This window comes from Mus musculus, chromosome 11 (genome assembly GCF_000001635.26).
Source record: "Mus musculus strain C57BL/6J chromosome 11, GRCm38.p6 C57BL/6J".
Taxonomy (NCBI): domain Eukaryota; kingdom Metazoa; phylum Chordata; class Mammalia; order Rodentia; family Muridae; genus Mus; species Mus musculus.
Window position 1 is genome coordinate 89,413,911 of NC_000077.6, and position 13,824 is coordinate 89,427,734.

The 13,824-nt window shown below is 43.5% G+C and overlaps 1 protein-coding gene across 6 annotated transcripts in view; it reads right to left on the reverse strand.

Moving 5' to 3' along the window:
* Ankfn1 (ankyrin-repeat and fibronectin type III domain containing 1) overlaps positions 1–13,824 on the reverse strand; it is a 387,810-nt gene that overhangs the window by 23,819 nt on the left and 350,167 nt on the right. For 5 of the 6 annotated variants that reach the window (XM_030246107.1, XM_017314636.2, XM_030246105.1 and 2 more), the window contains exons 15-17: positions 11,618–11,784; positions 8,859–9,009; positions 7,199–7,367 (exon numbers count right to left, since the gene is read on the reverse strand). In XM_030246107.1, the coding sequence (XP_030101967.1) occupies positions 7,199–7,367; positions 8,859–9,009; positions 11,618–11,784 (487 nt within the window). Of the gene's footprint in view, positions 1–4,936; positions 5,039–7,198; positions 7,368–8,858; positions 9,010–11,617; positions 11,785–13,824 lie in introns of those variants that run through there. The other variant, NM_172534.2, reaches the window with a different exon arrangement.

Consider the following 13,824-nt stretch of genomic DNA (forward strand, 5'->3'; position numbering starts at 1 on the left):
GGGTTGAATGCGAATCCTTAGTTGTATCTTTCATTATACAGCTAGCACTTGACACATGTCCTCCCTTGGCTAGAGTGAAGAGTCTCATGGCCTCTGTTTCCAAAATAAACTTGTAAATGACAACAAAAGTAGACTTTTTTTTCTTTCTAAAATATGAAAGATGACTGGGCGGTGGTGGGACACACCTTCAATTTCAGTACGCTTGGGTTTTGGGGGAGGGGCAGAGGCAGGTGGATCTCTGGATTTGAGGCCAGCTTGTTTTGCAGAGTGAGTTCCAGGACAGCCAGGGCTACACAGAAACCCTGTCTTGAGAAAAACCATAAAAGAAAGAAGAAGAAGAAGAAGAAGAAGAAGAAGAAGAAGAAGAAGAAGAAGAAGAAGAAGAAGAAGAAGAAGAGGAGGAGGAGGAGGAGGAGGAGGAGGAGGAGAGGAGGAGGAGAAGGAAGAGGAAGAAGAAGAAGAAGAGAAGAAGAGGAGGAGGAGGAAGAGGAAGAAGAAGAAGAAGAAGAAGAAGAAGAAGAAGAAGAAGAAGAAGAAGAAGAAGAAGAAGAAGAAGAAGAGCAAGAGCAAGAAGAAAGTTGACTGTGAAGAAACCAAGTGATACTTTTGAAAGAAGCAGTATCCGTTCCATCTGAATTCTTGAAGACTGGGATATTCAGTTTTGTCTCAAAGGCCAGGGAATCCAGTTTTCTCTTGCGTTTTGTGGTAGGAGCTGTGGCTCAGTGGGTGGTCTCCCATGCCCACACCACCCAGTGCCATCCATGCCACGCTCCACAAGTGAGTTACGAGTATGTTTGAGCTGCAGCGCTTCCCCTGCTCCAGCGGTTTCTGTCCACCGCCTTGAATGTCACTTTGACAAATGTTACTCTAACATAGTCTTTTGTGGTTTAGCAATGATACATTTGGTAGCCATCCCCGAGGAAGGGAGGAGAGACTGGAAGCTTCTAATTTTTTTTTTTAAATGTGAATCACATGCATTTTGCAGACAAACTGGTATGAGGTGATGATAATGTCATTATTGGGACTACATGATTTGTGAGTAACACACAAACTAAGACCGATTCTCTGTGATGGTATTTCTTTTCTATCTCCCCACTGTAGAACGCAGTGACAGACTAGAGTACAGATGCTCTGAGCGCTCATAGGACAGTCGAGTAGAAAGTGAATGGATTAAATACCAAACAGCTGTGCTGTTTGCTACTAGTGTGTGAGAGGTGATCACCAAGGGACTCGGTCTTATCCCTAAACCTGGGCTAAGAAGGGCTCTCTTAGAGGAACCAGCACAGTGTTAGTACAGTACCCAACATACATACGGAACATTCCAGAATTAGTTTGTTCTAACTCTCTTCTCCTATGCCTTTGATTCCCAGGAAGAACGAAACATTTAATAGTTCAAATATTAGCCCACTGGGGTTAGAATAGTCTAAGAATGCCCATCTCTGCAAACCCCCAGTCTGTCTGAAAATGATGACCTCGTTTGAGAGCCACAGAATAAACAAGATAAGTCTAGTGCCACAAGTCTTTGCCAGGGTGCCAGAAAGCATCTAGGCCCAAGGTGCTAGAGCCACGGAGTCCTGGCAGTGAATGGACCGACATCTGGAATACAGGATTTGTATCGTAGATCAGGAAAAATGGGGATTACGAAGAAAGGTTGATGCTGGGCCGTTTCCTTCAAGACTGGGGTCTGGATTCCATTAAGCTCATTGCCTAGACATCGCACGAGTACCTCAGGACTCATCATTTGTCAAACTGAGCTCATCCTCCTCCCCTCCCCCAACGTCTTCCTCCCCTCGTGTTTCCTGCTTTGGTAGATGGCAATGCTATCCATCTCAGACCCCATTCCGACTCTCTGGCTCCTCCATCTTGCCCCTCAGCTGCATCAAATCAATCACCGAGTTGCAAACATTTTTAACTCCCGAATCCCTTTGCCTTTCTTTCTACCCCTTAAAGCCCCACTGTGCCAGCCTTGCTTCTGAGGTCTTACCATTGGCCACCTGCACCAGTGTCACAGTATCTTAATGGTCTCATCGCCTCTAGTCACAGCACCAGTACCCCACTTTTCTGTCTTCTGTCCTCCCTAGAACTGCTGAAATTCATTAGGCCCGTAGCATCCCTTTCCTTAAAACCTTTTCACCATCCTTTCTTGTCCATAGGATGTAATATCACCTCCTTGGAATGAATGACAAGAGTCTGACCTTCTAGCTTCCCTGGAGGTGCTAAGCATACATTGTGCTACGAAGGGCAGACCTAATCGGCGTATCCTTTGTGTGTGCTGTTCCCTTGGCTTAAACTGGTTCCCCTCTCCAGCTTCACCTTTCATTTTCTGAATTTTGATTTATTCCCCCGTGGTCCAGTTAAAATATTCCCTCTGAAGGAAGATCTGGGTGTCGTTCCAAAATTCAAGGGCTTCTGTCTTACAGTAGGGCTTTCGTGTGCTAAGATTGCTGATAGAAATGCCTCTTCTCTCTGTAGATTCTGAGATTCTGAGGTTTGGGTATATAGCCTGTGTGTCCTGAATGTCTGCAGGTCCACCCAGTACAGTAGCTTGTCCTGTAGTGGAAGCTCAGCAAATGAGTGTTGAATGAAGAAGGGTTTGGCCAAGGTTTTTTTTTTTTTTAATTCTCCAGAATTCTATCCTTTTAGTCCAATTAGCACAAATTCCAGAGCCAAGGAAATCAATAAAAATCAGCTTTTCTCATGGTAGGCTTGCTGTTCGTTGAGACTGCCCACAGGGTCAGGGCAAGGTGACCTCCTCAGTGCAGGCTAGGCAAATCCTCAAGAGGCCACGTCATTGGATGGTGTGTCTGAGCCGGTGACGTTGTTTTCCCTTTTCTTCTGGGAACAGTTTACACAGTGATGCCTAAGGGCCTCCTTACGTGGGCTTTCTGGTCTTGTAAAGGTACTGTTTTACCTAAAGGGGTGGTGGAGTGTCAGCCCTAAGGCTGTGGATAGGAGTGGGTCCTTTTGAAACGGTTTCTCTTTGTCTTAATCTGCCTGTCCAGAGCTTGAGACACCTTTTGTCAGTCTCTTTCAGAGTCATGATCTCCTGTGGGTGTGTCCTACTGGTCGTTACTCCTGGAGACAGGAGGCTAATCTTCTTTATCATTTTGCCCTCGCCACATCTGTTTGGTGATGGAACGGGCTGGGATACAGTTTTCCATTGCTGGTCAGTAAGTTATTTACGATTCCATTAAAGGTCACTGGTGGGAGCAAAGTTGGGTTGCCAAATCTCCAATCTTTCCATGAGGTAGATGATGATGACTTATGCAAGTCAGACTGAAACAGACTGCACCCCTTCACTAGAATTTACATATTCCCATAATTCACACCTATTCACATTTCATTAGAATTCCCTTGTTATTAAAGTTTTTCCTAGTTCTGACTGAATTTCTCAAAACATTCTTTTCTTTCTCAGACATGCTCAGGGTATCTTTACCACTTATGGAAGGAGCTAGAGCACAAGGCCCTCGTTAAAAACGTTTTCCTTAGCATCTTCTTCAGAGGGGGCTGGTCCATTATAGCAAAGGCTTAAGAGATTCTATGGAAGTTGTCATTAATTTCTTAGTGGGCTGATGCCCAGTGGAGGAGAAGAGAAAGTTCTGGTCATTTAAGGATAAGGTGGGGTTTGCCGTGATCCTTACTAAAAGCCTGCAATATTTTAAAACTTGTTTCTGACACAAGGAACTTTGATCTGGACAGTGTATCAGTTTCTATGCACTGGCAACACTGCTCTGTGGTCCTTAAAAAAAAAAAAAAAAAAACAAAGACACTGATGGAATTGGATGTGCCAATGAAACAAAGCCCAACCACGTGGCCTTTTCCGGAAATTACATGATGCTCATTAGTCAGTTAGATAACCCATGATGTAGCCAGAAGGGAGGGACAACGGAGAATCAGTTTGTCTTTCGGGGGGAAAAAAAGGCAGCCTTAAAATGAGGAACTGTGAGACACAGGCTTTGATCTATGGTCTATTTTTCATAGATTAAGGCTAGTGTGTATGGTCTTACAGTTGCTTTTAACAACAAAAGTAGGTAAGACAGATCAAAGTGGAAGACACAGTTGGATACGACTATATTACTCTGCTGGTCATATTTCTAAGTCTATATTTATGTATTTATCCCTGGGTCCTAGGAAGAACCACTTAAACTATGGCCCATGGATTTGTGGCGTCGTGATTCCCCGAGAGCTTATTAGAAAAGTGTATTTTCCAGCTCTCTCTCAGCCTCCTGACCCAGCATCGATGGGTCTGGGCTCCAGAAAGCTATGTTTTAACAAGCTCTCCAGGTGATTCTTATGAACAGTAAACTTCGAGGAACATTATTCTAGGGCATTGTAGCCCTAAGTATGTGTTTTGTGGATATTTTTTTTAAATAGATGCCATGCCAAAAATGTTTCCAGTTCTGGTCAGATGATTTCAGAAAATTCTGGGTTAGACAAAGTCAAGCTTTCTTTCTTGTGTGTGTGTGCGCGCGCGCGCGCTTATAGTGCATCTTGCAGAGCTTTTAACACTATATTGCTCAAAACTATCCACTGAGTTTCATGTTAATACACATAATCAATACACCTCATTTCCAGTCAGAGTCTCTGTGTGCTGAAGGATCCAGCTTCTCCCACTGTGACTTCCTCTCCTGTCTTTGTTGCTCTTTCCTATTCCACACTATATACACTGCTCTCTTGCCCCCACACACTATTACTCTAAGGCCTCTGCACTTGTTTTCCCTGTCATCTGGAAATGTCAGGTCTCTGCCCAAATGTAAGGTCTTCATAGAGGTCTCCCCAGGTCATCCTACAGAGAGCGGCGGCCCTGTGGCTTGCTTTTGCTCCCAGCCCTTACATCTCTGACTTTCGTTTGTGTTATCTGCCCTTCGGTTGCTCATTTGTCTCCCCCACTAGGACGTGCACTCCATGGGGAGCGGCTGATTTATCGGGGCCTCACCAGCTGCAGTGTGGAGAGGCCCAGAGAGCGGCATGATGAAGGGTGGCCGGCCAAGTATACTACACTACCCTTGCGGGATCCATAGGACGCCTTCAAATGTCTGTGACTCACAGGATCCTAGCAGGCATATACTGTCATAATATACACTGTCATAATTGATCCCAAATCATTGATTGTTCCACGGTGTCACTGAGGCATGGTGAGACAAATCTCTCTCTCTCTCTCTCTCTCTCTCTCTCTCTCTCACACACACACACACACACACACACACACACCTATAATTAATTAGAGAAACGGTATGATCCAGGCTAGCTCCACAATGAAGTCTTTTTTTTCTCTCTCTCTCTCTTTTCCTTTATCTATCCTGTGGGAATCACTTGTTCTCTTGGTTTCAGCAGCTACTTGTAGACCCTGCTTAAGTTTTTTTTCACTTGTCCTGCCAATGTGACCTCAGAGACAATCTCCCAATGTTTCTTTCACTCCTGTTAATAGACCTTCACTCTTATTGATGCCCTAAGGTGAGAAAATATGGGGGGGGAAGCTTCTGTCTTAGAGGCAGAGGTGGGGAGGAACTGTGTGAGGGGGGCCTGAAAGGGGAACAGCATTTGGGATGTAGATAGATAGATACATAGATAGATAGGTAGATAGATAGATAGGTAGATAGATAGATAGATAGATAGATAGATAGATAGATAGATAGATAGAAACAGTTGCTCACTCTTGACTACACTCAGTGTTTCTCACACCTACATTTTTCTCTTTTTGTCACAAGCTTTCATCCTACTGCTAGACTTTTAGACTCATCTCTGAAGGTTTTGGCTCTTACTTCACATTCAGGTTACACAACCTTTTGAGCAAGGAAGCATGGCCCCTTCTTTCGGTCCAGCTGAATGTCCTCTCCATGCCTGATGGCTCTGATCTAGCCAAACTGGACCTCTTTCCCCAAATCATCCTGACTACTGTGCTCTCATATCTTTGCTAGTTTGTTTCCCCCTCACAAGAAAACCTTTCTTTTTATCTATGTTTAGTAACCTGCCCATCCTTAAACAACTACTTCAAATATACCCTAGGGAATGTACTGAATAGCCACCCTGGGGCTTTGGGGGATGGCATGGTCACTGTTATTAATCCTGTGACATAGAAAAGGTGTGGAAAGTTCAATGAGAGCCAGTGTCATACTGTAGGGGACCCAGCCCTGTCTAATCTTTGTCTGCAAGTCTGCTTTTAGCTTCTCTTAGGAGGTCTCTTGCCTCTGGAAGATAGCAGTTGCCGTTCATCACCCTCTGGGTGTCCAAACTACTTGGAGCAAGGGCAACTAAGTGGCTTAAGCAATGTATTCTGAAGAGATAAATCTGGATTCAGATGAGTAGATTTCAAAGCGAAGTTTCAGGCAATCACCTTGTGTAGTTCTAAATCTAGGCCTAGGAGCCCTCAAAAAGGGTCTGCCTCCATCCTGTCCACCCACTCACTTAACCTCCCCCAAACTGCAGGATTTATTTAAATTGAGGGAGCCCTGGCTAGTTGCCTCTTACTGGTCTGTTACAAGGTGAAGCACGGAAAGGAGACAAACCCTCCGTGTTCACATTCTCAGTGGGCAACAGGGGTCTCTGCAGAAACTGCAGCCAGGCTCTTCATTCTGAAGGCCAGGGCAAGATCTTCACCATCCAGAGCCCTCATGTTAAGATCACAGCATTGCATCCTGGGAGATCTTATCCACTCCTCAAATTGTCTAGGCTATTTAGAGTCTAGTTAATATCAACCCGTTTATTTAATAAATCAAGATTACTTTTTTTTGCTCATAAGTGATATAAACTCTCTCTATTAATTTCATTGTTATGTTTTCCTAGCTGACTGTGGGGGTAGGGGTAGGGAGAGAGAGAGAAAGAGACAGAGAGACAGAGACAGAGAGAGAGAGAGTGGGGAGGGAGGTGGGAGGAGGGAACCATCCTCATGATCGTATCATTCTTGCACTCATGTTCTAGAACTCGAGAGAGAGAGAAGGCAGAGAGCAAGCCTGATAACTTTCAGTTTAGAATCCCTTCCTCTCCACTGGGTCTTAGCTAGGTTTCAGTAGACACTACTCAGTCTAGTCCCGGAGCCTCACTCTTGCTCACACTTGTACACAGTTCTAGGAAGGGTTGTTGCCAAAGCCATCATGTGATTTACTGACCCTCCACTGGGACAAGGGGGAACAGATATCACTTTGTGATTTTATTATAAGGAGGCTGGGTTAATATTTCTAGGTGAAACAAGCTACTATACCGAGTTCAAACATCTGAAGAGGGAGGTTAAGAAACCCTGAGTGCGGGGTGTAAGGATTATTCTGTCCTGGGGCTGTACAGACGTCGTCTGAGGCAGGGAGCAAGAGAAGAAAGGACACATTGTGACCAATTTCCAACACCTCCTGTGTGTAGAGGCGGAAGTTCCTTGCCTGCAGAGGGACACGCGCAGAGGAAAAATAGGAGAGTTACAACATGGCACTTACATAAACAACACCAAACCGGCATAAAACATCTAACAAAATTACACAACTTCAAGCTTGGAATTTTTATACAACATAAATATTAGGGTTCAGCCCATTTAATAATGCTATATAAAATCAAGATTTAAGGCAGTAATGTTCCACATAAACTCTGAAAACAACATTTATGCTTCTTATAAAAGCAGAAAATGATTGCATTCTGGGGCTTTTCAAAATGATGAATATAATTACATGAAGCAACAAAAAATGGATTGAATTAAAAATCCACTAGTTTCAATTTAAGTTGGTTAAGGGGGAAAATATGTAGTTTCTGGCCAAGGACTGAGAAAAATTTACAAGTATAAAAAAAAATGTTGTATGCACTGTTATGCAGTTAAGCGGCCTTCTCCCAACATGTATATGCAGTCCGAGTCACCAATGAAATACGAGCTGCCTCAAACCCGCTAAATCCAAGAAACCCTTTAATAGTGCCTACTGTCACAAGGAGAGCCGCTGTGTTCTTACTTTTTCTCATTGTGAGAACAGAGCCACCCCTGGAATAATCCAGTGGTTCCCCAAGTGTCTTTAACATCTCCGACGACTTAGTCCATATCAGTGTTGGCAGGTTTGGACTGGCTGTGACGTTTAGACTTAAAAATCAGCAAAATCCTGAGAGTTGGACACTTTTTGGAATTTCTGACTTATTGCCTTTGTGTGGCCAGTGTGTAGCTCTTTCTTTTCTGAAGAGAGACCAGGCCAGTGCTGTCATGAGCTTCCTCATGCAGGATACACTTGGTTTTCTCCTGCTCTGTGTTCATGATGTGTCATGAGGGGCAGGGATGGTGAAAGGAGACAAAACAAGGCAAAGAGCAGACAAACCCATCCCTGACTTCAGCTTGTCGCTAGACAGAGCCTAAACCATTTTTACCCTTCATATGCCAACTGCCAACAGTCTCCTTTGAAGTTCTGACTTATAGAGATGTGCCTATTTTCATTTAGATAATGATTTTGTTAATAACAGACAACATGAAATCAATGTGCAATTGTTTTAAATTCCATGATTATTCTCTTGCCCTTAAAATATTTGTATATTAACTATACTGTTGTTTGGTTATGTACGCATATATGTATAGATTCTTGCATTTCATGATGACCTGAAGCTGAATCTTGAGTATCTTTCAGGGTAGACAAGAGGGTCTTTCTTGCTTAGCCAGAGTACCCTGTGAGTGGGGTCTGGAAAATTCATAAGAGGTTGATATGGAGGAACAAGAGAAAGGGAGCCAGAGCATAGCCCGGCTCTAGCTGGAGGCATTAAATTCAAAACATGCGTGTACAGGCAGAGTGGTATTTAAATAAATGACAATAAACATACATACGTATATATGCCTCTTGAGTAAGTTTTATGATACAACTCAGTTTCCATGAACCATAAAAAGGAGATAAAATGGTAAAGCCCAGTACCTGGTGTCGAGGTATATTGATCTGCTTCAGGAGAGCCGCCACTGCCATCTGGAGCTCGTAGAAGAACAATTGCATGGGGCAGTCAGCATTATGATCCACACTTTCCATAGACTCAGAGCCAGAAAGCTTTTGGATCCACTCCCACTCCTCTCTGTATGTTGAGTCAAGTTAAAATTAGAAATATAAGAAAAGTTCAGAAGACAGCTCAGAACTTTCTTGCTGTGTATGTCCAGAACCTGAATCGGCCAGTTCTGGGTGGTTAAAAATACTATTTATGGAACCTGAACCTTTTGCTACCTAAATGGAGTTCAAATGGACGTCTGCTGATTTCAGCTGGGTTCACCTATCCAAGCACCTGCCCCTCTGAACAATAGGTCAGGCTTTGATGAATCAGCTTTTGAGACTGAAGCTTTCAGGTGTTCATAGTCGCTTCCTGACTCCTTATTTTCCTGTCTCTGTGGATCCTCTGTAAGTTCTAAGAGCCTACGTTTTTACCACAGGGGCATCTACTGGTTAATTCCACAGTTGGCTAACCACAGGACTCTGATCCAACTCAGGCAACAAACCACACGGCACATTTCAGCCCTGGCCTGTTGTAATCATGGGGACTATTTTGGTTTTCGTTCCCTTTCCAAAAGCTTGAAGAGAATCACAAACAGGAACACCAGACAATTCCAATAAAAGGAACCAGGGGACACACATCACTGCCTCCTTCCCTCCTCCCAAACCAGTCACCTGTGTCTCCATTCTGCATGCTCTATAGTTCTTCCTAATGAACTTTCCCAAATGTCAAGCAGAAGGGAAGGGGAAAGAACGGTGGTGGGAGGAAGGGACATCTGGCTGGTCCCCAAAAGCCACTCTTCAAAAGGGGTTTGAAAAGATCAAGGTAAATGCCTCTCGGGCAAAGTTGCTTCCACAGGTAATTTGCACAAGACTCTCAATACGTTCAGTTGGCCCAATTTCTCCTTGTGGCTCTGCAGGGAACTGTAAATGGCTCTCAAGAACAGGCTAGGAAGGAAAGCCCTCCTCTTCATGGTGGAAGAAGACTCTCACCAAAGATTCATCACAGCCCAGGCCCAGTCTCTGGGTCAGAAAACCAAACTGGCTGTGTTGGAGGAGGTTGGTTTTTTTTTTTTTAAAGCAAGACAAACAAACAAGCCAATCAACCAACTCTAAGCGCTCTCTCGCTGCCCTCTTAGAAATGTTTCTGTTTTTAAGAGATCTGTTTCATTTCAAGCCTCATACTGGACAAGACTATGGAAAAATCTATCATTTGTTCCAATAAGAAAGAGAGAGAGAGAGAGATCATACTTAAGTTCTATTGCAATATGGGCATACTTTTAGCTTCACAAATCATGGAAATCCTTGAGAGCTTTGGGATTGAGTTCCGTTTTGATACATGATTAGATGGGAGGCTTATGACTAGCACAATATACACAGACCCTAAAGTACGGCCTTGCTATAATGGGGGTATGGAACAGAATTAGAAAATTCTCCATAAGATTCCCACTGCCATGAACTAGTCAGCATGGGCTCTGAGGATGGAGATGGCTGGAACTTGCGGGATGAAGGCTGGCAATGGTCTTTTATACTAGTGAATCTTGGTCCTTGGAAAGGGAAAAGTCTGTTGATATAATTACTAAAAGATGGTGACCAAGACTTTATGATACAAATCCAGAAACAGATGAAAATGACCATTGTGCAGTCTAGTCACCCATGAGCCTTACAGTCCTCTGGAAAAAAAGACTCTAGAGGATACCAAATGTCGATTTTTGAAATGACCACCAGGGGGCAGACTTAAAGTCCAGGTGCAATTGCTAAGGGGAAGGAAGGAGTATGAGGGGTCAGAGAGTACTCAGAGACTACCACGTCTCTTCCACCTCCTTCCTCTGTCTTCTCCACACTGTCATCAGTAGTACTCCTGCAATCCTGTGAGACAGCGTAGTCACTAAAGTCTCACCACTGTAGATACCAAATTTCAAAGGGCCCACATTTGTTTTCCTTAAGCAAATCTATACTTCAAAAGACTTTGAGAAGCTGGTTTGCATTCCTTGACACCTAAGGAAGTTTGGAGTCTTTTCTTCTTATTGTGTATTTCTTCTTTGTCTTTGTTTTCATGTTGCACGCAATTCAGTTTATTACAATAGATGAACGAGAGGCCTGCTATTAGGGTTAGTTATAAAGTTGAGACACATTACCAAGACGGGGCAACTATACCAAGACTAACGAAGTAACTGACTACATGCCAAACCATAGTTGAAATTTCTGAAAGTTTGGGCCCCGTCCCGTCACTTCTTTTCTTCCCTAGAGAATTGTCAGACAGGTCGGAAAGATATAAAGTCCTCAAGGCAGAGGGAGCTTTTACTGGGAGTGGGTAGACTGATAGTGGGCGGGGCTCCTTCAGATCAGGGAGGAAGTGTTAGCTCCACCAGATACCATTCTCATCTGTGGTCTTAGAAACAAAGAGCATGGAGAGAGTAACGATTTCTAATGGTGAGGAAAGATAATAGGAACAGCAGTGTACAAAGATAAAGTCAGTGGAACATGGCTGGTTGCACCCTGAGTGAGGCAGAAAGGACAGGGAAGGCGTGGTGCCCCTCTTTAATAGCTTTGCTTCTCCCAGTTGACCTTATCCTAGGTGCTAGGATTCCACCACGCTTCTGAACATCTCTCCGGGGACACCGCACTGGTAGATGATAACACTTGACTTTCCTTCGGGCACATGAGGCCAAGGAAAATTTCGACTCGGGACCACTTACTTGGAAATGTTGTGGTTTTCACGGATCTTCACGTGGCAGAGAATGTTGGGTAGCTTTTGGGTTACGAGCACTTTGATCTGATCCACAGAGCTACACAGCTTTAGGTAACCTAGATACAGTCCAGGTGAGAGCCGCTGATGGCTCCTCTTGTGGTAGGACAGAATATCCTGTAGGGCAATGAGAGACGGAAATGAAAGCAACCAGCCATCGAGCACAGCTCTCTCAAAACCCACTCTTCAAGGTGGGCCATTGTGAGCAAAAGGGATGGTGGCCATGAGGTAAGAAACCCAAGGTACCACCATGGGGAGCTGGGAAGTATTGGGGTCACAGCTAGTCTTAGGTGTAGAAAAAAATCCTTCTCTAAGTCAGGTAATCAGTCTTTAATATAGGAATTCAATGTTTATTTTTCTCAGATTTCTGTGCCAAGGGTACATTTGTGGGTTTCTGATAGGGAATAGGCGGCTCCTGGAGGAGGCAGATAATAAAGAAAGATAGAATTCACAGTATCTGTCCCTGGAGGGCTGTGGAAAAATAAACATCTATCTGTGTAAATGCTGACAAAACACATTATTCTTGATTTTAGAATAATTAAGGTAGAAAAGTCTACTTTATAAAGAAAATTATTTAGAATAGAATTTAAGTGGTAAGTAGTAAAAAAAAAAGTTTGATTCTTTATTTCCAAAAAGTAAAAGATTAGCACCAAGTGGTTCATTTAATTTTTTAAAACCATTTGTAGTTACACACTGATTCCAAGAGTAAAGAAAGAACGAGTGGGCACCGTTGTCCTTTGGATTAACATTTTAGACCCCAGTGTATGGCAGCTGATGGTAATTTTCAAATTTGACTTCCCCAGGGTCGTCATGAAGAAAACCAGTCTAACAAAAGCATTAGAAGTTTTTGAATCCCTTTCCTGAGACCTTGAAGATGTTGATATGCAAATAATGTCCTTCTGAGGATCCTGTTCATGTCCTGTTCTTCCATCATCAACTGTCCTGCCATGACTAGGTTCTCCGTGGCCAATGACTATGCATAGGAGTTGATTGAGTCTCCTTATAATAAGCTTCAAACAAATGTCTTGCCGCTAAGACTGCAATATTGAGAAGGTGTTGTTGGTACGTCAGGGTATGCCAAGTTAAGCACAAGGATAATATGGCTGCCTGGGATTTTGTTCCCTGTGATCAGTTCTCAGTGAATCCCGTGGGTTATTATATTCACCTCTTTGTACAGCTGCAGAAACTCCGCTAACTGACAATTGGCATTCCCCACAGCCCCCGTCCCACTCCCTGCATTAGTAGACACATCTACTAACTATATAAGCCTTCAGACGGTAGAGTTAGGGGGAAAAAGGTGAGGAGCTGAAGAGTCAGGTAACTCATGATAGAAAAGGTCTCTGTAGGCTGCACGGAACCTGACTTTCAGAAAGGAGAAAATAGCTAAGAGTGAATTTAAAATGAATCACCACAAAAGAGAACAAGTAAACAAGATGACATGATGGATATTCTAATTAGCCCGATTAATTATTTTACATTGCGTATATGTATGAAAGCATCACTTCTGACTCAGTTATTTGATTGAAAGCAATGTTAAGAAAGATGAAATAAATTCTTAGAAGATTCGAATGAAGGGACCCGACTTTTCCCACTGACTGTAAGGAAGACAGGACTGAAAACCAAAGCCAACAACACCTGAACTTGAACAGAAGTCTTTAGGCAGAAAGAAGGAATGTGACCCCTGGAGAACTCACTGTTCAGACACTGAGGCTTCAGGCACACCCTCCTTGGAGGCTGAGAAAGGCAGGTGAGTAGTGCACAGGGCTTCACACTAGGCAGATTTGGGTGATGTGGTAGGGCAGTAGAGGTGAGCTATGGACTCTGCTGAGACGTCCTTTCCTCTTCTGTTTTTCCCTTTGCACCCCCAGGAGTTAGACCCAGATCCTCACACACACTGGGGAGCTTTGGCACGGAACTCCCCTCAACCCTCTGCAGTCTTCTTGAACCAGACAATGAAGTTAATGATAAGACTGTTTTTTCCCCCTTTTAAAAACATTCTTTTTAAAAATATTCATGTGTAAATTAGTATACAAAGTGGAGGCCTGATCTCTAAGACGGAATAACAGAACCAACAAGCTAAGACTTGAGAGACAGGCACATCAGGACGTTCATAAAAACCCAGTCTAAAACAACTTTCAAGAGGCATTTAGCAAAAAA